General features: G+C 35.9%; 2 protein-coding genes across 2 annotated transcripts; one reads left to right on the top strand and one right to left on the bottom strand.

The window, feature by feature from the left end:
- The first annotated feature begins 2001 nt into the window (after positions 1 to 2001).
- On the top strand, positions 2002 to 18726 carry LOC116303510 (uncharacterized). Its single transcript, XM_031713066.2, has 5 exons — positions 2002 to 2085; positions 6140 to 6881; positions 9807 to 10548; positions 14259 to 14767; positions 17323 to 18726. Exons 2-5 carry the CDS (start codon positions 6511 to 6513, stop codon positions 17954 to 17956), a joined length of 2256 nt encoding a protein of 751 aa, XP_031568926.2. The 5' UTR covers positions 2002 to 2085; positions 6140 to 6510; the 3' UTR covers positions 17957 to 18726.
- A 205-nt stretch (positions 18727 to 18931) lies between these two features.
- LOC116303501 (prenylated Rab acceptor protein 1) lies at positions 18932 to 21522 on the bottom strand. Its single transcript, XM_031713055.2, has 4 exons — positions 21222 to 21522; positions 20175 to 20272; positions 19495 to 19596; positions 18932 to 19290 (listed from the first exon to the last, which is right to left on the bottom strand). The coding sequence occupies exons 1-4, from the start codon at positions 21482 to 21484 to the stop codon at positions 19193 to 19195; spliced, it is 561 nt and encodes a 186-aa protein (XP_031568915.1). The 5' UTR covers positions 21485 to 21522; the 3' UTR covers positions 18932 to 19192.
- Positions 21523 to 23938: the final 2416 nt, after the last annotated feature.

The following is a 23938-nucleotide window of genomic DNA, read 5'->3' as shown; positions in this document are numbered from 1 at the left end:
ATAAATTTCAGAACTGAATATAATGAAAATGCATTAAAGGGTATAGTTCAGTCTGCTCGAACAGGTTTCATTCGATGCCAAGCCCAAACGACCCAAATTTCTCTGAATTCGAGAATTCGTATACAGTTATGCCCTAAAATTTGACCACCCTGTGAACTAATGCGCTTTGCAAACCATAAAGGGTGAAATTTAAATATCTGAGAACCCGAAAAATGTAGTTTGTAAATAGTCCCTGATCACTTATGATATCGCATTTCGGCACTATTCATATTTTAGCTCAGATCTCCTCTAGATTAGTCTTCTTTAAAAGCGAGCGCCTTTTCCAGACCTACCATTTGGACCATGCACCTTCGAAGGCCAAAATCGATTTTCTCGATTTTCTCAAAAGAAAAGTGAAATTATCAAAAATCGGAAAAGCAGTACGTTTATTTAGGTGGTATTCCACCTGTTTGGACCAAATATATACGAAATCGATTTTTGAATTTTGTCTTATTTTTACAGATATACCTCCTAAAACTTAGTTATTTTATACGATTAGTAACAATGATAAAAAACATTTTGCTGAAAATATCGACTAATCTGCGCATGATAAATCAACGATTAGACACAAAATTATGTATAATACATGAAGGCTGATTTGGATGATATCAGATATAATACATGTCATATGTTTTAAAATAAGGTATTAAGATATTTTAAAAACAATCATAACTGTGCCGCTTATTAGATAACAGACGTGATGGCCTTTTCGTTCTCTTCCCCGTTTGATATCACACTGATATGATGCGTTAAAATACAAACAGTTGTATTGAAAATATAGATTACTTTTGCTGGCTCATGATTGGCTCATTGATGCGGTAGCAGACGTCGAACGGCTTCATCATGGTTTTTAATCTAACCGAATGGGGTCAAAGAAAATTCCAAACTCCATTTTGCTTGGGTATTGATCCATTATTTTATATTAGTTTCATTTAGGCAGCGTAAAATGACAAAATGATTTCGAAATTCTTATATAATTGTTTTTAAAGACCTCTTGGCGGATATAATTCACCGTTACAAAAAGTCAATTTCTATAATTTTCTTCTAAAAACGCATTTCATGTGCCTTTATTGCGAACAAATGACGGACGACGTCGTTTTTTTTTTTTTTTTTTTTTTTTTCGTGCAATTGTCAGCCATTATATATAAGTGCTGTATAGCTTAGACAAGACAAGACAGACCTTTTTAATAAACTACACGACCAAATTCTGATTTATATTTTTTTTTTAGAATTGCCTTCAAGTCTTCCGGGAGTAAAATCCTGTTCGATATTACCTGGCTAGACGGAACGCCTAGGAAGAAAATGACCCTCTTCTTTCAGGGTACCGGAATTTGTTGATAAAAATAGTTATTAATGGTAGATTTAGCTCTATTTTCACGTTCTTTTCTGCTAAAGCTGCGTTCATAATGTAAGGCAGAGGGAGGGGGGTTGCAGGTGAAAATTTTAAATGCAAAAAAAAAAAAAAAATTATCAACACCCCTCTCACAATTCTCAAAAAAATTAGCAATCCCCCAAGCAAGATGTAGCTTCTTTGATACCGAACATTTTGTATCCCCACATTTTTCTGATAGAAAAATCAAAATCCCCCCCCCCCCCCCCTCCCATTTTCTTGTAAGTTTTCTCCCCCTCTGCCATACATTATGAACGCAGCCTAACCCTAAGCCTTAACAAAAGAACATCGTGCTAACATATAACGATTTATTGAATTCCAAGTCAGTTGATTTGCCAAAATTATTAATCGATTTGTAAAAACGTAAAACCACTTTGTTTGTTTTCTACTAATACTTATGTCTAAAGATTTTTATCTGTATTCGTGTGGGCGTCAAATTATGTATTTATTCGGCGGCTTGCTGGCGTTATTAATATTTGGGAGTGTGTTTTTATTCTCCATTAATTCAGAGGAAGGGCGCTCTTCATTTCCTGTTTCTAATTTTTTCCTTTTTCCGTAGTACCATAACTGCAAGAGCTTATAATAAAGGACGTTTATCTTTGAGCTTAGCTTCGGCTGTACGCCAACAGTAACGTCGTTTCGCGAGGTATTGTGAGGTAAGTTTTTCTCTTTTTTTTCAGTAGGAAGTATTTGCTCCTTTGCTCCTTTCGTTGGGAGTGGGCTCATGTTATACTACTTCTTAAGACAAAGGACATCTCAGTTTCTCTCTGCGAATGAAAGATAAAAAGACTATACGGATTATGCGTAAAAAATTTGAACCATAAATTCTTTCAAAAGGAACCCAATATGACGTTGTATAATTTTCATTTTTGGGTTGATAATGGAGACGCTTATTTCTTTGTAATGGATTAAACAAGTGATCATAATAACTACAACCTCATAAAGCGCTAACAGAAAAGAGAACAAACTAAAAAGAAGTCCAATCTGAATAAATGAAAAGCACAGAGAAGCACAGCACAGCACAATGGCATTGTTTTACTTGAAACGCTCTCATTTTTTCATTCATTATTAAAAAGCTGCTGTTGAAATGAGTTGAAAAATTAACAAGGGCAAAAGTAATACAAGGGAATTAAAAAATCTACGAAAACCCAGCTTGCCCGCTTGCCACTAAGAAACATGGAAAATGAAGTCATCACTTTCACCGGAAACTTCTCGGAACCGCCTCGGAAGGACTTCGTAATCATTTTCGGAACAGGAACTTTGGTTTGGTTTCTGTTGTCCAGTTCGTTCAACTTGATTCCAGCACCTTCGAATCATCGCTCGCCGTTTTTTATTTTGTTTTGTTGTTTTGTTGTTGTTTTTAATTGTCTTTTGCGTTTTTTTAGCTGTTTCATAGCAAAATAATCCAGAAGAAAAGCAAGCTGTAAATATTATTTTTCGTTCCCTTGCTTTTGTATTTCCTTTGTTTTTTGTTTTGGTATTTATTTATTTATTTTTTTTTTTTTATTTCTTTATTTATTTTTTTTTTGGCGTTATCGTTGCGACGGGATGAATCAAAATGACGCCTTAACTGACCTGCCTTCTTATATTCATTCATTAAATGTTCCTATAAAAATGATCTTAACTCCTACGCTTACAGATCAAGTGTCATGTAAAAGATACTTGGCACGTAACATTATCTTGTTTCATCGCCGAAAGGACAACACAGAGCATAGACGTTCTTCCTTTCAGATAAACAAACAAAGATAAGAAAAAGTATACTTTGGTAACACGAAATAACACAGTCAAGAATAGTGTTTCACAACCTCCCTTGAGGCATCAAGAAACAGAGATCAAGACAGTCTTTTTATTTCAAATCGGTTAAGAAAACAATAAAAAGTGTCCTTGACATTTTGCGGTAATTATAAATCGGCGAATAATCTAGCACCAACCCCTATTATTTATTTTTTAGTTTATCTATTTTTCGGAGACCTTGACATTTGTGCTGATGCAAAACATTTGCGAATAATCCAGTGCTAGCTCTATTATTTATTTACTTTATCTATCTTTCGTTTTTGTTTATAAAGATTCAAACCCCTAGAGCGATAAATTTCAATTTTATATTGCTTTTGACGCACGGCATATTTTCTTTTATATATATATATATATGTATATCATATCATCTTAATTTTAATACTTTTTGCAGTAAATTCTAGCAATTGTAATGTCAAGTTCGACTCTTTAATTATTTTGTTTATCTATCTTTACGTAGAAAAATATACGAAGAAAAAACAAATAGCAAAATGAGCTCATTGTTGGGTGGATGTGATTTGAGTCAACTCAAATCCCTTGCTCGCGGGAACGGGTTTCATGATAACGGATGACAAAAACCCTTTTAAATTAAAAGCATGATTTAGAGATTCCTGTTTTTGAATCCGAAGTCACTCGAGGTAAAGAAAAAAAGACCTATTTTTTAGGAATAAGAAAATTTAAAAGCGAGACTAATGATGATATCTTGAAGCAGTAGAAGTCCGATTGGTATTTTATGGTCTGGGAACTGAATCCAGTTTACCTAAAAAATAGAAATAATGAAATATAACAGTTTTTATGCGAGGTTTCGGCAGAATAAAAGCAAATGTCCATTAAGTCGTTTTCTAATATTTCTTTCATTCAAAATGTCAAAAGTGATCACGGCTTATATTGAAAAGGTAAAAGCCTTCAACAGCGAACTTGATTTATCTCTTTCAATATTTCATTCTTTTGTTAGTTAATGTGGCGACTAATTTTTCACGAAATTCCGTCATTTTAAGTCTAATGCTTTTCATTCCAACTTTTTTTCGCTTTGGCTTGCCACTGATTGCCTTTTAGTACCTCCAAAGTTATAAGGTCTCAACACCTTATTTTCGGTGATGCTTCAAGCAATAAGCAATAAGAACGATATATTTCCACTTGAGATTAAAAAACAATGACAAAAGCTCAGTTTGTCTAATGGTCATCCAACAAAAAAAAATGCAAGACTACTAGCATTCTCTTAATTTTCTAGCCTCTTTTAATCTATGCAACTCGCTAAATTTCAGACTATCTTCGAGTTAAAGCAAAACTCAAAGGTTTCAACACGTGTTACGTGGCCCGGCTTTTCATACTTGTTTTGAAAATTTGTTGAACGATTTTACTTTGACGATTTTACTTTTTCTCATTGTTTGATTATTTCGTTTTAATCAAGTAATTAAACACTGAGCACTTATTTTGGAAATTCCAAAATCATTTTTTGTGTAGAATCAGTTTATGATGAAAATGTATCGACGTGCGACATCAACTAAGTTTATTTATTTAACTCGAAAATCATGACCATTGGTAATTGAACAACAGACTTTCAATTTAACGCTGATTTAGAAATGAAAAATCAAAACAACTTGTTTTTGATGAAGCAATTTGTGATTATAATATCGAATATTATGAACTTTCGCCTTTTGGGCAATTTTCTAAATGAGGAATACGAATGTGGTAATGATTTGGCAACAAATCTAGCAAAAAATGTAATTTTCTGAGCATTAAGGTTTTCGAGCATTTTTACATACAAAAATGTGGTTGAATTTGAACTAGGAAGTCAACAAAGGCTCCAGTAATTGTCCAGTTATTTCCAGACTGGCATGAAACGTTCTTCTATTTGAAGATGTTCAGCACTTAATTTACCCTAAAAACGCGTGGTTTGTTATATTGCTACTCTTAATCCTAGATCAATTAACATTAAGGTGAAGATAGTGAATTAGAAAACAAATTTAGGTCACAAAAAAGAAAATCTTCCTGATTAGAGGAAGCGGCGGAATGATTGATGTCATTCATCATGAAATCCAAAATGTACTTTTCAAAGCTAAAGAAATGTGAGAGCTTCTTAAAAATATTTTTAAAACTGACGAAACTGGTTGAGTTGAAAACAAACAGAGTGAACGAGAATGTTGACAAATGTAATTAATAGGTTTTTCCTGTTGAATAGTATCGTACGTTCTAGACGATTTCAAATGCCCACATTTAAAGTAGTAAAACTAATAATGATTTTTAAGGTTGTCTGAGTTTTAAGGACTTTTTCATACACTTTATTTTTAAACACATTATTTTCGTCTTTCGGCGTTAGAAACGACTAGAGCTCTGAAAACTTTATCTAATACAAACATTTTGTCAACTTTGGCAGGCAAACTTCAAATTTCTACGACAACAACACTTAAAAACACTAGATTTGAGAAACTCGTTGACAGTTTTATAATTAATTATGGACTTTTGAGGAGAGAGTTAATGAGAAATGAATGTATAAATAAACCGGCAGACGACGAAAGGATTATGCGGAATTATGATCTCTGTAAAGCAGCTCAATGAATCAACACTGACAAAGTAATCATAAGTTACAGGTATATTCGCCCACAAATCGATTAGTTTTTCCCCTCTGGGCACCTTTGAAATGATATTTCTTTAAATGTAAGGTCCGTATTTTATTTACCTCGAAGGCAAACTTCGGAAGAAAGGCAATACCTACGCATTCATGACCTTTAGTATATAAAATTATCGTATGCCAAAAAGGAAGGTTAAAGACTATTCTAGACATTTATTCCTAGAACGATGTCGTTTGATACATTTGCACGTCTTGGTATAACATTTCTAATGCTGTTATAATGCTCATGACCTTTCATTTGACCACCGCTGTTTTCAGTACGTTTATTTTTCTTCTTTTCGTTGCAGGTTTTTGATTGTTCTTTTCTAGTGACGTGGATAACCTTTTGTGGTCATTGACTACCACTGACAGGGAAGACAGGGAAGTCTGATATTTTCAATTATTGGATTGAAAGACTCTGAGAAAAGCACCAATGTTCTATAGTTCCTTCGGATTATTTAGATAACCGCTGTCAGCTTCACTATATACCGGATCTAAAGAAAATAGATGCCTTGGATCTGTTCGCGCTTGAAGCAAGTTTTTAAGTGGATCTCGCGGCGGGAAATCCAGCCCATTCAGACTCTAATCAACATTTCAGATATATTAGCATATATAAAGACCGTAGGCCAGTCAGTTTGTCGGTCACTTGGAAGCAAGCCTCCAAAAACTCTCCAAGACCATGAATCTAACAAACCCAGTTAATAGCTATGAACCCAACGTCTCTGAAAAAACATTTCACGTCTTTTATCTGGTGATTATAACATTAGCCATCATCATTGGTAACCCCACAGTACTTTTGGTGATTCGACTTGATCATCGACTTCACAGCCCTACGTTTTACTTTCTGGGAAACTTGGCTGTAGCTGACTTATTGGTAGGGGTTGGTTATGTCCCATTCTACATTGTATCTGTTTTTAACCAAGCTTGGGTCCTTGGTTCAACTTTGTGCAGAGCTCACGCGTTTGTAGTCTCTACAAGTTTCAATGCCTCCATTATGACTCTATGCGTTGTAAGCGTGGATAGATTTCTCGACATCTCTGATCCTCTAAGGTAAGGATTAAGCTATAATGAACAGTATTGAAAACTATAGGTCAGCTTTGCTTCTAGCTGTATCGTAAGAAACAATATGTTATTTCTAAAAATATAAATTCATAATGAAGTCGTTTCATTAGCATATCGTCGAAGATATATCAAAGACGATCAGATTAATACACATTAAGCGCCATGCTATGAAAACGGGAAAAATAACAGAGGAAGAACAATTATTTTTTTAAATTTATTTCAGTCGTCCACTTTCCCTCTACCTTTGTTTTTTTCAACTTCAATTTCCTCTTAAGAACCGCGTAAAACTAGAATTAGTGACGATTCAAACACACAATATATTCTGCATGTTTACAATTGTTATGCTTTCTTGATTCTGAAGAACAACAAAAATATCTAAGAGCCATTTTGTGCACAGCTTTTTGACTCAATAAATGACGCATGCTGTTAGCCGTGAAGTGAAATTTTTAAGCAGCTTTGAAGTGTATAAGCAGCTTTGAAGCAGGACTACTCATTTTTTCAAGAAAGGTGGACTCAATTGATCTCCCTGACATTAAGATCAATATAATTAAAAAACAAACAAAACCCTGGACTGCAAATGTACAGTACAGTCATTTAAAACTGAGTTCATTTTTGACGTGAAAATGAGCCGGCTACTATAGGCTTAGCTTGTTTACACACTTACTAAATATGAAAACTGGTGCTACTTTCAACAACTCGACTTGATTGCTATGATAGGTAAAATGACCTTCGTCAAATTCAAATTTTATTGATTCCCTGAAACAACCTCTGGACTGATCTAAGTCAGGGCATGGCTAACTCACAGATCGAACCCTGAAACAACCTATGGGCTGATCTAAGTCAGGGCATACCCTGAAACAACCTCTGGGCAGATCTATGTCAGGGCATACCCTGAAACAACCTCTGGGTTGATCTAAGTCAGGGCATGGCTAACTCACAGATAGAACCCTGAAACAACCTCTGGGCTGATCTAAGTCAGGGCACGGCTACTGAGCCCCAAAAGAGCGAACTGGAATGTATACTTGTTAATTTTAATTTTGTCGTAGAGCCGAGGAAAACCCTTGACTCAGGGAAGAGACTCTATTCACAAGTGATGTCGAGTCTAGGAATCGAACGCGAGAGGCGAATGCATCACCGCTACATGCACCAACCTTGATTCCCAATGCCAGTTTCGAAAAAAATCTCGACTTGCGCCTGTGCGCAATCCCTCGTTTCAAATAATTTCCCCACGTAAGTTTTCTCGTTTTTTTTTTTTTAGTTTAAATTTGAAAGTTTATTGTTTTTTCTTGTCTCTTTTTCTTTTTCTTTTTACGAAATTTTCCATGCATTTTAATTCTTAAAATTTCCTAAAAGGTGATGCGCAAAGTTCAGTTAGAGCAAGAATAACTATCTTTTTTTCTTAGGTAACGTAATTACGTGAATTTTTTTTTTCCTGGTCAAGTTAATTTCATTATAGTAAGGATTATTAAGACGAAATGCAAAGAAAACCAACACCAATGCTATAAGCAAACGAGAAATGGCACTTGTAAACGGAAATCGCGGAGACTTACGTATTGCATTAAGCTTACCCACATGTATTCCGAAGAAAAACCCTGCAATAGAATTCAATGTGTTTGAAATGCCATTCAAGACGTGAAAACTCCCTATTTTGTTGATCAGCGGGTAGCTAGGTCTTAAGGCTAAGTTACGCTAAAAAAAATAACATTAATGTCTTGACGGAAAAAGGAAAAAGGAAAATAAGGAAGAAACTGAAAATACGTAATTGAACCTTATTGATGTTGTCGGCTCTTCTTATAAACATGGCCTCAGGCAACGTCATTCCATGAGCAGAAAAAGGACAATTTAGTTCATTCATATTTAATAAACTGCTTTCTAATGAATTCTTGAATTGAATTCACTTTGACTATGGAAACAAAAATACGACCTCATGGGTCGTCATCGAAACAGCGTCATTGGTAGATATATTTGCACTGATATTATTAAATAAAGGATTCTTACCATTTTGCTATAATTTTTTTAAATTATCGTATCAGTATTTTATCATAACCAGAGAATATGAAGTGAGCTCGGTTGTCATGGATACGACATAACAAGGAAACCAAGGGAATAGTGATAATAATAATAAAGTCTTTAACTATAGTTTTCGATATTGAACGTTGAGAAGCTGTGTAAAGATGTGTTTAAGTAAAATACGATACCAATAGTACCAATTGAAATTGCTGGAAATTGAGGGGGATAAATCATAGTTCACAGTAGTGAGAAAATCGCAAAAATGTTCAACACCACTAATTTGAACCCTTTTTCTTCGAGTATTTTGTAGCATCCCAGTTAACTCGTTTTGTGTGCACTTTTCTAGACAAACTACTTTTCCAACATTTTTATTAAGAATTTTCAAGATTAATATTTCCAGAAAAGTCTAGCACCATCACCTGTATCAAAGACTGATTATTTACAATAACTTGTTAGACTGCCCTTAGCTATTAGATACTGGTCAGATACGAAGTCGTTTAGTTGGTTTCAAAATGAATATCAATATTCTTATTAAGAATTTGCAGGGTTAATATTTCGAAGAAGGCTGTCTAGCACCATTAGCTGTCTCGAAGACTGATTATTTAAGATAACCCGTTAGACCACTGTCAGTAGCTATTGGACATAATCATGTTTCGAAACTAAAATCAAAATTCAGGTGTCAGAGACTAGAAATGACGATTCATTGGTTAAATCAATTAAATTCAGATACATTTTTATTTTTCAACTATGACTGAATTTATTTGGGGAACAAGATGGTGGAGTTTTTTGTCCGCGTTTCTGAATTTTGACCCACAATTCCATGCGCGACAACATTGTTACCATGTCCCTTTGATATTTAGAGAGCCACGTAAATAATTATCGTGCACATTTATTCTAACGCAGGTATTATGGTCGCATGACGCAGAAAAAGACCAAGATGTTGATAGCTTTCATTTGGCTACACTCTATCTTTTGGGCTTCCTGTCCCCTGTGGAACTGGGGCGAGACTCTCTTTGATGTCACGACACACACTTGTCGACCAAACTTCGCGCCAATTGAAACGCCCGGTAAAGTTTACGGAATCCTGCTAGCGATTTTCGGCTTTGCTATTCCTGTCATAGTAACCATCTACAGCTATTTTAGGATGTTCCGGGTTGCAGAGGATCAATCAAAGAAGATCGCTAAAGACTTCTCCATGTCACACGGCGCTAGCAGCGGCACCGAGGACACGGGTAAACGGACATCTCCACGACCAGCGAGAGATAAAAAGGCTCATAAAACTATTCTTATAATCATCGGCGCGTTTTGCTTTTGCTGGTTACCATACACGTTTGGTACATCCTGGAAAATCCTGACTGGTCAGACGTTGGCACCATATTGGTTAGCCAATCTTGGACTAACACTAGCTTTAACGAACAGCTTTATAAACCCGATTGTTTATACTATAAGAGACAGAAGATTTAGACGGGGTCTTCAGAAAACTCTGTGCTCTCGTCGGAATCCTTGGGAGAATGGCATCCATTCACGTAATGAAACCCATTCAAATTTGGCCTTGACTCAACGTGTTGATCAAACGTTGTCGACTACATCGAAGACCGCTGTACAAAAAGACTCAAGACGAGAGAAGTCGATGGTTGAGACACGATAAACTTGAGTCTTTTCGCCGCCTATGAAAGAATATATCCCCTGACTTAAGATCTTAAAGAAAGCCGTTATCAGAGTCAAAGGTAGTATTGGGTTCTCCCTGTTATGTAGGGGTTGGGGTCCCTGTGTGGTTGGTTGCCAATCCGGCTCTAGTCACCGTGCGCCATCTTGAATTTTTACACCTCGACTGAAAAAGTAGTTGAGTTTTGCAACTTCTTGTACTTGGTAAATAAGTTCCTTGACAGAAGTTAAAAAATTGTGTATGCTAAGAAAAAGCTAGAAATAACTGCCCACGGTTCCTAGCTGAGCTGGCTCATTATTTACGCGACTTGAAGTTGTGAAAGGCTTGTATGGCACTCTTCTTCAGTCGTTTCATCTAATATAAGGCTCGTAATTTACCTATTACGCTTGTTCTAATTAGAAATAGCTTAAATACCTTGTGCTCGATATTCGTTGAAAATCAACTGAGATTTCGCACCTGGTTTTTAAATAGCCCATGTAAAAAATAATATATGAATCATTATTTATAATTAAAATTATGCATAAATCTATATTGTACAAATTAGTTAAATAGTAAAAAAATATTATGGAGTAAATAATATATTAATAGATACTCGGATGGTGATATCGTCAAGATATATATTACTAGTTCTCTGAGTGGCTCGAAGCTAGGTGTATATAGCTGTTGTAAGTATTTAACACACTATGTGTGACATTCCATTAATATTGTTTTTAATATACGTCAGATATGTATTATTTCTTTTATTTTGAAGCGCAATGAATTTTGATATGTGTGCTATATAAGTTACATTATTATTATGTGCAGTACTAAAACGTATAGATGCAAAAAATCTATGACCTGTATAGGGCGCACAGCGTAACCTATACATTATTACATTATTATTATTATTATTATTATTATTATTATTATATATTAAAAATACACGATTAAAATAAATAAATTTAAAAATCTTTGTTTTTCCCCTTGAAAATACTATTTGAAAATGAATCGGATTCATACAGTCAGTATAGTACCGCTCGTCTTAGCACAACCGCGTACTAACTAAGAGAATGGGCACAAGTCGTGGCTAGTTAATCACCCAGCCATCCAAGGTTTGTCTTAAATCAATCCAGGTTCCTCTCGTCTTAGTACGCCCGTGCGATGACTGGGCAATGGACACAAGTTTAGAGAACTATAGCACTCCCCTTATACGTCACCCATGGTTTACCCGCAAAATCAAACCAGGTCTCGCTCGTCTTATTACGACCGTGCAGTGGCTTAAGAGAATGGGTACAAGTCTCAGTAGTATAGCATGCCTCTTATACGTGATCTACGGTTTACCAAAATCTAAGCCATTCACCCTGGATGCCAATACAATGACACTCTCATTTTGATGACGGAGGTTTAGATGCTAGATCACGGAAAAATAATATATTACGCATTTCAAGGTCAACCTGAATCGTTTCCGGTACCCACGTTCGGTCTTTCGAAATTTTAGTCGGGTTTTAAAAGAAACGAAAAAATAAGAATAAAAATAATAAAGAAAGTTACAAGTGATAGTGAAAGCGTTTACGCGTTTTGGCCATATGTTTCCTAGTGTTATTTGCTGAATCAAGTTGGTTTTGGTCGATTTAGATGATAATAAACACACATACAGGAATTCCATCAGAATAGCCATATAGTCAATTTATTAAGTCGCAAAGGGACTTTTCTGTTAACCCTGACATGTAAAAAAAAATTTATTGTATTGCCTTTTATATTTTCGAAATTTTCGTGCCACAAATGTAATAAATAAAAAGAACACAAGTGTGAGCTTGCATGGCTGGTGATACTAATTAATAATTTAAATTGTAAGCATTTCTTGTGCTATCTCATTCATCATTATTTTTCTAAAATATGAAATATTTCAATGATTTGACTCAAGCCTCAAGGCACGTGAGATAAATGAATAACAAAGGCAATTTCTAGAACCCTTTTTAATTCAATAGATAATCCAATTAGTTATTTCAACTTGTTTTAGTTCGCTTAAACGATGATTGTCCATGAGGATAACCGGTGGAAAAGCGCGCGAAAGAAATTTTGACGTCACGTGTGAGGAAGTCTTTTTCCGCTAAATATAAAACTCTTGTAGAAGGGGCAGATCAAGCCAAAGATTTAGGGGGGGGCTTGACCGGATTTCCCTTGACTTGTAAGTAACGGCTCATCTCATTTTAGTGTAAATCCATTACTTTGATAACATATTAATTAATTTTAATTAAAAATCTTTGGCGCATATTTTTAGCAACATATAAGTTTAAAAAGAAAAGGAAAATATAAAGAAAAGAGTAAAATCATTGGATAGGAACTTGATCTCGCGAGAAAAAGTCCGGATCTTTCTAGATCCAACAACATAGCATTTATCTATCACCAAAATTTATTAGAAGTTCCTAAAGCAAATAATCCGTCACAGACGTCATCTAACTTTGAGGATGTCATTTACTTTTTTTTCAAACACTAAACAATACTACTAGCTGTACTAAAAAAAATTATCGACGAATATTGGCTGCAATATGGCGAATTGTGTTTTTCAACTCGTTGAAAACCGACTCTAAAATCTAAGATCTAATATTGACGAGAATGGAGAAAGGTAATAGCAAGACAAAATTATTTAATAAATTCACTCATTGAAATAATGTCAAATTTTACTTTAAAAAATTAATTTGTCTTGTATCTTGTCAGATGGACAGTAAAATAGTGACAACATACAGCTTTAGCAGGATCAGTGGCTTATTGATTTATTTGCGATGAAAAAAACAAACAGCCTCAGTTTTAATCAGTCATACATATATAATCATGTGAGGGTCCAACCTCAAACATTTTCTTATATATATATGTTATTTACTTATATGTTATGTACTTTCGGCATTAGTTATACATTTTTATTGCTAATCTTTTTATCTTATTGGGATTTTCCAGAAATAATTCAATGTGCTTGGGGGGAAATCTGGAGGTGTTCTGATCGATCACAATTTTTATCAAAGCTCCTAATCTATTACTTTTACCCAAGCGAGTGTTTAGCGGGTTGTTCCCGCGAAGAACGAAAGCGGATGGAAGCCGATCGAGAACTCGCCTGACCGGTTGTTTTGTACTTTGATAAGTAAAATCTCGAATTAGGCTAATAAAATTTGCCAAATGAAGTCGTGCTTTTTTCGTTTTATAGAGAGTTTTGTGAGTATTTAAATCGTTATTTAGATAACACAGGTTATTGTTGGATTGATGGATTAATCTTTTGATTATCGTTTTTGCGCATGCGCATTAAGGACCTGAGGTCACTAAAAACCAACACAGACAAAGCGAAACATACGAAATTCTAATCAACGCTAAAAGTAAAACAATGTCCTGCTATCCGGATCAAACAAGCCAATCTAATGGATTTTACTAATGGTTTTTTGATAAATTAGGGAAAAAATTGAGATATTATCAAAACAGTGTCTGAATCTCGTCTTAAACTTGACCGAACATTCGCTCGAGGAAACCGGACCACTGAGGGACCAATTAAATTCGTTTTGACTGCTTTCTTCATCACATAAAATTATTTTAAAAAATCAAATATTTATGATGATTGAGTATCTAAAACACTGCGGTTTCTCTTCTCTCTTTGATTGAATTTCAATGTTTGAGTGAGCGATCTCATCACAAGCTGACAGTTCTTCATTGGAAATACGTAATTTTTTGCTTACGTCATGAAGGTTTGGTCATATGTTTCCCATGGATCAAGTATAAAAACATCGGAAAATCGAGCTAAGGTCAAAACACGGAGTAGCAACACTTTCGATATGAACAACTCGTCTGATTTCTCGGCAGAAAGTCTCATAATTCCGAGTAAAGACCCTGCGTACTATCCAGGCACAGGTTTAATCGTCTTTCATGTAATTGTTCTCGTATTTATCTGCATTTCGGCCATCATTGGCAACAACCTTGTAATCAATGTGGTTCTACGCGACTACAGACTCCATGCTCCAACATTTTATTTCGTCGTCAACCTTGCTGTAGCAGATATACTAACTGCTGTAGTTTATATCCCTTTCTACGCTATCGCTGTTGTCAAACAAGAATGGATTTTCGGGAAATGTTTTTGCCAGGCCCACACGTTCCTAATCAGCACTGGAATCAATGCTTCTTTGGCTACGCTCAGTTTTATCAGCGTCGACCGGTTTCTGGACATTAACTACCCACTGCTGTAAGTATGGTCTTTCCACTTTTCTTTCCTCTTCCAATTGTTTGTTTCGTTGTTTTTGAGATATAAGAGTTCGAGTTGAGTGAAAGTATAATTTTCAATTTTAATTTCGCTCCTGAAAAAAGGCCAAGTGGAAAAAGATCAACAAACGGCGAATTGCATAAAAAGAGAAAATGAAAGAAATAAAGCCTTACGAATGATTTCGAATGCGACTCTCCCTAACATAAACAAGAGTCAACTAGTCAATATTTCATCTAGACACTCAAACCTAAATTTGAAATGACTCACGCGGCGGCCGGAAATCCTCCTTTATTCCACGTAGTACTGGTAGGATTTTAGCTCTATATTTTCTTTAAGGAAGTCCAAAGAAGTAAGCCGCTAATATAATAATGATAATAATAATATATCTATATATGTAGCATGGGTGGCGTTCGGAGTTAACGCGTCGTCTTTCACAGCTGTGAGTCCAACGGATCGGGTTTGCTAATTTGATTCCTGGTCGCCACATGTAAATTAGGTTTGTTTGATGTATTGTTCTCTTCTATGCTATGAGGGTTTTCTCCAGGTTCTCCGGTTTCCTCCCTCCGTGAAAATCAACATGTGAGCTGATCGTCGCGTGCATATAATATTGAATGAAGTGGTAGTGCGTGTGAGCAAAAAGTGTCCCCAATTAGTGCGAAAGCACTAGAACGACTAGACACTAAATAAAAATATATTTATTTTTTATCAAACAAAATACTGAGTGGAAATAAACTAGCGTCTTTAAATACGAAAACAAAGGTTACCCGGCATTCAATATAATGATATTGATTCTACAGTGCTGTGTATCTTACACAGTCGCAATTCAATGGCATAGTATGGTAGAGAACTCTGAGACAAGACAACGCCATAGGAAGTCATTTTTTATGCTGCTTGATCTAAATAAGCTTTCTAATAACAAGTGGCTGCTGAGAGCAGGATTCCTCATCACGGCCAGTGGTCAAGACATCCAGCCTTTTTGCAGCTGTTCATCAAAGGCACGGACTGATGATATACATTCATTGATATTAAATGGGAATATTTGTGGTGAATAACCTTTACAATAGCAATAGCAAAATTTTTGTTTGTATCGACATTAAACGTGCCACCAAGTTAACCAGAAACCAATGACCTTTTGCCGCCGTTTTGGAAACGTAGAACTTGAAACTATCACCATGGTAACATGCAGTACCACTGTCTCTCTCCATTGCCGGGTTTAATATCCAGCGTAGGGACTGGGGAGACCGGGCTGGATAAAATGAACATCCTTAATACTGTTAATACATCTAGTTGTAAAATCTCATTGAGCTTGGCAAATGCAGCCCGATTTTAACCAAATTATCAAAAAATCACTGGATTAAGATGGAGATATTCAGGATTGTCCAATTTCGACCATACCTCCTACGATAAGAAACTCGGCCATAGCGGCACGCTATCATGGAAAAAAAAGTCTGTTACCATGGAGAGATGCATCACCATGGGAACTGTCTGTCATAATAATACGACTTTAAAGTCTATTACCATGGCATTTAGACTTATGTTCGCATTAAGTTTATGAGTTTTTAAATTAAATTCATGTCTGCGGTTTGAATACTTTCTGCCTTGTTTATCAACCAGAAAACCTTGAAAAGACACGAGACGCACACGTAACACATACGTAGTACGCCTCCGCCCATTCTCCTCCGATGATAATCGAGTTCTCAAATTTCGAGGAAGCAATTTCTTTCACAATGCATTTCTAGATTTTACTTTGAATTTCCGTCAAGTTAAGGCTGAATAGCAATCATTCGACACCTTCAAATTTAATCTTAAAAGCCGGTAGCTTTAGCCAGCGAGCAGAAACCAGTAGATAGCAGAACCTAATGACTCTTGATATAATTGCTTTAAAGTCATTTTACCTATAGTTAGACTAAGAGTCGGATCACTATGCTGTTAATATAGATAACCAGAAGAAAAGACGCTCATTTTCCAGAGGGTATTAGTGTTTATCATCGTCAGAGTCTTTAAAATCAGTAAACGTGATGAGAAGAACAATCTAGAACATCGATACAATAGAATAAAATCTAGGATTGCGTCTGATCAAATTCTTTATGGTCTTTTGGGACGAAAAGGACGAAAAACAATGACGAAGACTCGTACGTACTGACACTAAGAGAGAAAATAGCTATTCCTCGAAAAAGGTTAAGCGTAGAGACAGACAGACAGCTGACAGACTGACAGACCATCAGACAGACAGACAGACCATCAGACAGACAGACAGACCGCTGACAGACAGACCGCCAGTTAGTGAGCTGAATATAAGCGAGACTGAAAAAGGCTTCTCAGGGGAGAGGAAGCGGAGACACAGACAGACATACAGACCGCATATGCATCTCAACTTAGACATCTGCCTGCCGGACCGGCCGGTTCTTCCGGTTAGTTTCTAATGTTCTAACAGGGGATCAGACAACAGAGATCCTTTTTTTCAAGGAGACCAAAAGGAATGCGGCCGTTATGACAAAAAGAGCACGTTTTGAAACCTGTTATTTTGTTTGTTTCAGCTACCACTTGAAGATGACATCAAAGCGCATGCGCCTGATGCTCGCCTATGGTTGGGTGCATTCAGTGTTCTGGGCAGCAGGTCCACTAGTGGGGTGGGGAAACTATACTTTCGACCCTCACACCAACACATGCCGTCCTCACTGGGCAGCTGTCGGGGTCATCCATAAATCCTACGTGATTCTTCTGTCAATATTTGGCTTTATTTTACCCGTCTTGGTCATGACCTTCTGCTACGCGAAGATCTTTTCAGTCGTCGAGAAACACGTCAAAGACATCGAGAAGACATCGTGCTACGCTGCTTCAATGGAGAGCATCTCTCATATCGACTCTGCTATCCCACAATCCAACGAAACTCGACCAAAACGTGACTTACGAGCCCACAAGATGATCCTGGTGATTATTGTGGTGTTTTTCGCCTGCTGGCTTCCCTATTCCATCATTGTCATGAAGAAGGTATTGCTTGAAGAAACATCAGGTTCCTATTGGTCAATCAATGGCGGACTCACATTGGCTTTGCTGTCTACTGCGGTAAATCCGCTGATCATCGCTATGAGAGATCGCAGATTCAAGAGAGGATTCATGAAGATTTTCTGTGGATTGAGAAACGCTCATGACCCTGATAATGCCATTTAATGCTTAAATCTCATATTCTGAGCATGTTGGATAGCTGTGTCAGCAGTAGTTCTTTAGTGATCACGTGACAACTAACATTATTTGCTTAAACCAGAAGCAACCTAGATTTAAAATTCCAATTACCATATTTGGGTATAGAAATGAATAGATTAGACCAATCAAAGAGGAATTACTGAATATCAATTATTGGCCAATCAGGAGCTACGAATTTTATTCAATAAGACCCCAGGCGTACAAATTGTTCGCTCACAGCAAGAGCAAATAGGATTTACCATACCAGCTGCCATATTTGGGCATAAATAAGGATAGGTTCAACCAATCAGAGTACAGCAGTATCAATTTTCAACCAATAAGAAACTACTACTTCCCATGGTCGTTTTCACAACTAACCTGCTGTGAAGCTCTCTTCCCCAATCATGTAGCAAAGCTAAACTCTTTCTTAAAATAAACAAAGATAATAAATAAATATCTGAAAGACTTAAAGTCCGGTTAAAAATGTAAATATATTTAAGGAAATAAGGAGACTTCAAAAGTCTATAAAGATTTTAGTCTATAACTTTATCTAACTTGTATATTATTTAGTAGAGGTGTAAGAGAAACTTCATAATTAAAAAATAGTGTTTCAGAATGTAGTCAGAGGCTTTCCTACTTTAAAATCTGGCTTTTGGTTGAATATCATTTTCACAGGTGTGCATACCCTGTGGTGGGCAGTGTTTCAAAGAGACCTGTGCTTAGCAGGGTAATAATTGAGAAAATAAATACTGAAAACAGCTTGCTGTCTAATTTATCGGTGGCAAATAGCAACAGGTATCACTGCTTCAAGTGATTTTATTGGATCATAAAAGAAATAGAGGATATTATAGGGTGCGCGGAGATACGAATTTTATCTTTGGGTGTTGAAAAGATCTCTCATGAGTGAGCGTAGCGAAATAAAACAAAAGAAACAAAGGAATTGGTGAAGAAAAACGACCACTATTAAAATGAAAACATGTACAATTTATTCAAGGATAAAAGCCCTTACACAATGGTTCTTAAATATTTCTTTCAATCCCAGGAGTACTGTACAATAAATCAGAAGAATTTCTGTCTCTTTTTCTTGGGAATTAAGATTGATTGATTGTTGTGAGTTTAACACAAATAATCTAATGGTTGCCATGGAAACAATACTTGTTATAAGAAATAAAGATCCCCAATTGGCTATCCATGTGCTATCTTGTACGTAGACACGAGGTTTAATTAGACTGGCTGCATCTCCAAGTCAAAGGCATTTGAATCTGGTGATGAAGACCCACTGAGGAATGAGGCATGGAGGAGGATTGTGAAGACTGAAGCACCTGCAAAAAAATAGATGTGTTCTTGAAAATCAAATGATTAATAAGAAAAGAACAACCATCTTCTATTTTCACAGGTTTCCCAATTTTAGGTTTTGTGTAAGTATAATATATCATACTTTATTTGTTGTGGGCCATTTTGGAGTTCCGGTTCTTCAAGTTTTCCATTTGCGTGGAAACTTATTTAAGAGATTCAAATAAACTTACCGATGATCCAGAAAACAGTTGAGCCAGCAGAAGCGAGAAACAGTAATGGTAGACAGAGCAAAGCAATCACACCATACTGCTCCATAACACTGAATTCACGCCCTATAAAACACCATAAACAAGGGTCAGGTATCATGGACACTGTTTTCTAGAAAGATTTTTTCACAAACATCCCCCTGCAAATTAGTACCCTCAAATCTTTGCCTTGCTGGCCACTTTGACTAGTAACAGAAACAATGTATGACCAAGGTATGACTCTTTACTGGTCTGCTGGTAATTTGGTCTCTAATTATGCCTGGCTACTGACTGGCAGTCATTTTAAGCTCTGCATATAGTATATTATAATTACTGTAGTGTAATAAGTGTGTTGTGATGTTGCATCCAGCAGTTTTTGTATGGCTGTGAAAAGCTTACGGCACAAACACGGTCGTGACACAACAAGGGATACATCAGACCAATCACATTGCACGAGAATTTACTCTTCATCCTATAAAATGTCCAAAACACGGCTTGGAACACGGCATGGACATGGTCACGCCAATGTCACGGCACTATTCGACCAATCACATTGCGGGAGAAAAATCCCCCAATTAAAAGTCTAGAAAACATCACAGTCACAGCAAGGCGCACATACCGCCCCGACTTTTTCACAGTCATATGAAAACTGCTCTAGTACTTACCCAAGATTTTAATCGTTCTTCCTTCATTTTTAAAAGAGAGGTACCAACACCCTCCACCTCCAATAGAAATAGCAATGAGTAATAGAGGATTGGTCACCCTGTGGTAATAGCGAGCCAAACAGATTTACTAATAGCCCACTTCCAAGATATGCTTAGCTTGTCACGCCGAAGGTTTCAGTATATGGCTATGTGCTAAATGCTCAGTCATTCGTGACAGGCGGTAAGAATAAATTTAATTTAGCATGTAGCCTCATACTGAAACCTTTTTGCGTGACAAGTGAAACATATCTCGGAAGTGGGCTATTAGCGTCTCAAATGAAGTGAATTAATAATTTATCCTAAGTAAACATTATTCATAATTCCGCTCCAATTATATAGAGTAACAAAAAAAGGAACTGTTGAATTTTGTTAAGAGAAGGTTCGAGGAGGTGCTCTGGAGTTAGTTGGGATGTATGTTCACAAAAACACTTTACCACTGTTTTCATTGCTATGAGCTGATAGAGACAATGGCTAGGATATAGGAATAGGACAATACACTGCCATCAATGAGATCTGCAGAGTATGTACACTGTAAAGCTACTGAACAATTTAATTGATTGACAGTAATCTATTGCCTGGTTTTCCTGTCGCTACTGTGGTCTCAAACAGCACGTAGCACATATGATCATATTATAGTAAATGTACAACCTTCAAATCAAACAGTTTCTAGGTATCGAATCCTCTACAAGAAGAATGTTCAAAGCTGTCTACGTAAACCACAGGTAGCCCAAAACAGCAATGCATTGGAGTTGAATGAAGATATAAATTAATTATTTCACTTAACAATTTGCTGTAAATTTAGTGCAATCTTTGTAAGAACCTTCTTTTGGTGATGCTTTAACGACCTTTGAGGACGTTTAGTGTTCTTTTTTTCAAAAAAATCCGTTCTACTGAGCCAGAAATTTTCTGAACTAAGCTAATTTGAGATTCAAAAAAATCTCAAATAATCGTTGCTTTAGTGAATTATACTTAGGAGATTCAGTGTAGAATCTATATAAGTGTACTTACACACAGTAGACGGTAATAAGAAGGACCATTAGAATGTAGTTACTTTGATATTCTTCGAGATTTTTCACGACACGTCGACCAACCTCGGCGATGCTTTTCGGCTTGGAGAACTTCGATGTGCTGAGGAACTCCCTCCAAGGCTTCATAGTGGCTCTTCGTTTGCTGAGCCATTCCTTAGCGAGGGTAAATTGTGAAGATTTAGTGATCGGAGCAGCCATTTCAATGTCTCCAGTTAGTTCTGTCGTGTCTTTATCGTCCGCCATATTTTGATGGAACTCGAATCATTGCAAAGCATGATGACGTCATGCTTGTTTACGCTATTAGATACCAGACCTCTGATTCTGTTTATTGCGGTGAGAGGCTGAGGCGAGTTCTACTGCAGGAAATGAAAAGGAATGAAAGAAAGAAAGAAAAATGAAAGGAAAAATCGGGAAGGAATAATGCTTATCTTGTGGTCACCGCGAGAACACTCATTAATATCAATACACAGGTGATAAAATTACACAAAAATACAGCTAGGACGATAACTCATTATTAAATGATAACGAGCTGTTTTTGTGTGTATGTATTTGATATATCCTTTGTAGTGATATTACGACTGTTGAGCGATTGTGACTAACAGTAACTAGTGGCATATCACCCTTGAATTGTTTTCATCTTATATGAAGTTGTGCACATTTTTAGACTAGAGTTCAGACACTATATCTTCATGAAACAGTACTAGAGTGAAGGTATTGAACCAGTGAAATAAAATAGACACGATAGATAGACACGAAAGAAAACAATGGAATTAGGGTCTACTAATGTGTAATAGTTTAATATCTATTTCACGGGTTTAGTAACTTCACCCTATGTATAACTAGTACTATCAAGATGTCACCTGATATTGATGGAGCGTCCCTCAATACAGCCCCATAATGCAATGCATTTCTACGACTCTGGAACGGCTTATAGACATTGTACTATTTTCAGAGAGCACTAGCCTTTAATTTTATGACCCCCCTTTAAATAATTGTACTGAGTGATTCCCTAAATCTTGACACTTTTTACCTGATATATACCCCCCTAAGTTGTGTAATAAATATAGGATATTACACGGTGGCTCGAAGATATGAAAAATATTTTTCAACACGAGAAGATAAACTTCATATCTTCAAGCCAACGTGTAATTTTCTTTTTATTATATAGACATATCCACAAAGAAAAACTACGCAAGTTAATCAAAACAGGTCCCGGGAAACATCGCAAGTGACGTCATCGATATCCTCACTTGTGAAGATATGAAAATATGTTACTCAGGTCCCGGATGTAGTTTGTACGAAAAATACGAGTGGTGTATTTCCCAGCAGAACACTTATGTCTACATCATAAAAAAACATGTGAACTCGTAAAATCCTGTTCCTAAAAATGTGATAGTAGAATGGTTCTAAACAATACAGAGAAATCACAAAAAGTTTGTCCGAATTTTGTTTAATAGCATTAAGATATTGTTTTTACAAATATGATTCAAAACGTTACATGATACGTAATTACATAAAAATAAAAATAAAAAATTGTTATTCCACGAGACTTGAAGCCTTTAGACTTTATTTCCATTTGGTGCACTGATGTGACCTGCAAAACACAACTGAAAAGAACAAACGTTTTGGCAATTCGAGATTGTTTGGTCTTAGCATGGTTTAGTTTCCTCAGAGTTATGTGTCAATATTTGGTCATTTTTTCAATAGCAAGTTTTTCTGAATTGGCTTTATCAAGTTGAAAGTCAGTGATGTTTTAGTTAAAGTTAATTGGATGTTCAGTCTAGTTTTAGTAGTTTCGGATTATGTTTTAGTAGTTTAGTTTAGCTTCAGTAGGGTTTGGAATTTCGTTAGAGTTTAATAGTTTAGGTTTTCGTTAGAGGTTTTATTATAGTTAAATGTTAAACGTTTGGTTTGAAAGTTTAGTCAGTTTAATATTTGGTTTAAATTTATTTTTATGCTTTAGTTTCAAGATAGAGTTAACTAATTTTGGTTTTAAAGTTTAGTGTTATTCACTTCGATATTTTTTGATTTGTTCATTAATTAGAGTTTTAAACATTTTTGTTTAGTTCAGAGTATATGGTTTACACACAGCTTTACTTTAAAGCTCAGTATTAAGTTCAGTTAGATTTTACTTTAGTGGTTTAAACATTTTTTAAGTTTAGTTTTTTTAGTTTTATTTAAGTTGCAGATTTTTATTTTAGTGAATGAGTGAAGCCCATTCATGCAACAACAAATAGTTAGCAATATGTGAACATATTTCATAGAAATGTATTTGTAATTGAAAACAAAATATGCAAAATAAAATATCAGCTCGGAGTTGAGTATCAAAGTCCGGTGGAAACGAAGAACAGGACATCAAATTCACTCTGAAAGAAGAAGAAAAACACATGCTAGTCAAGTTTAACATACAGATGCTGAAAATCACAGACAATAATCGATAAGTGGGAAAAACTCACCTTCCTTTTTAACTTTACCAATTTCAACTCTTTTTAGGCCAGATATAGGTTAGATAGCTGTGACCTGCGAATATAAATCAAACACAAAAAGAAAGAAAAAGATAGATTAGTGGATTGCTGTTCAACGAAAACACAAATTCGACGATGAAAATAAGAAAAAAGAATACTCTTAGCCGCTACTGGAGGGAGGAACACACGGTACTTCTCCAAGGAGGACATTGATAACTCGTTTTATGGCAAG

This window comes from Actinia tenebrosa, unplaced genomic scaffold (assembly GCF_029948245.1).
Source record: "Actinia tenebrosa isolate PJP-AT-01 unplaced genomic scaffold, QUT_ActTen_1.0 PGA_scaffold0__85_contigs__length_37466705, whole genome shotgun sequence".
Taxonomy (NCBI): Eukaryota; Metazoa; Cnidaria; class Anthozoa; order Actiniaria; family Actiniidae; genus Actinia; species Actinia tenebrosa.
Note: the sequence above shows the minus strand (reverse complement) of the source record. Positions and strands in the feature narration are given on the sequence as shown.

Bases quoted from the DNA above. Each gene is read 5' to 3' on its own strand.
- LOC116303510 (XM_031713066.2), top strand. From the start codon at position 6,511: ATGAATCTAACAAACCCAGTTAATAGCTATGAACCCAACGTCTCTGAA. The intron at 6,882-9,806 runs GTAAGGATTAAG...ATTCTAACGCAG, and splicing joins GACATCTCTGATCCTCTAAG to GTATTATGGTCGCATGACGC. The intron at 14,768-17,322 runs GTAAGTATGGTC...TGTTTGTTTCAG, and splicing joins GACATTAACTACCCACTGCT to CTACCACTTGAAGATGACAT.
- LOC116303501 (XM_031713055.2), bottom strand. From the start codon at position 21,484: ATGGCGGACGATAAAGACACGACAGAACTAACTGGAGACATTGAAATG. The intron at 20,273-21,221 runs GTAAGTACACTT...CTATTACCACAG, and splicing joins CTTATTACCGTCTACTGTGT to GGTGACCAATCCTCTATTAC. The intron at 19,597-20,174 runs GTAAGTACTAGA...GGTGTTTTATAG, and splicing joins AAGAACGATTAAAATCTTGG to GGCGTGAATTCAGTGTTATG.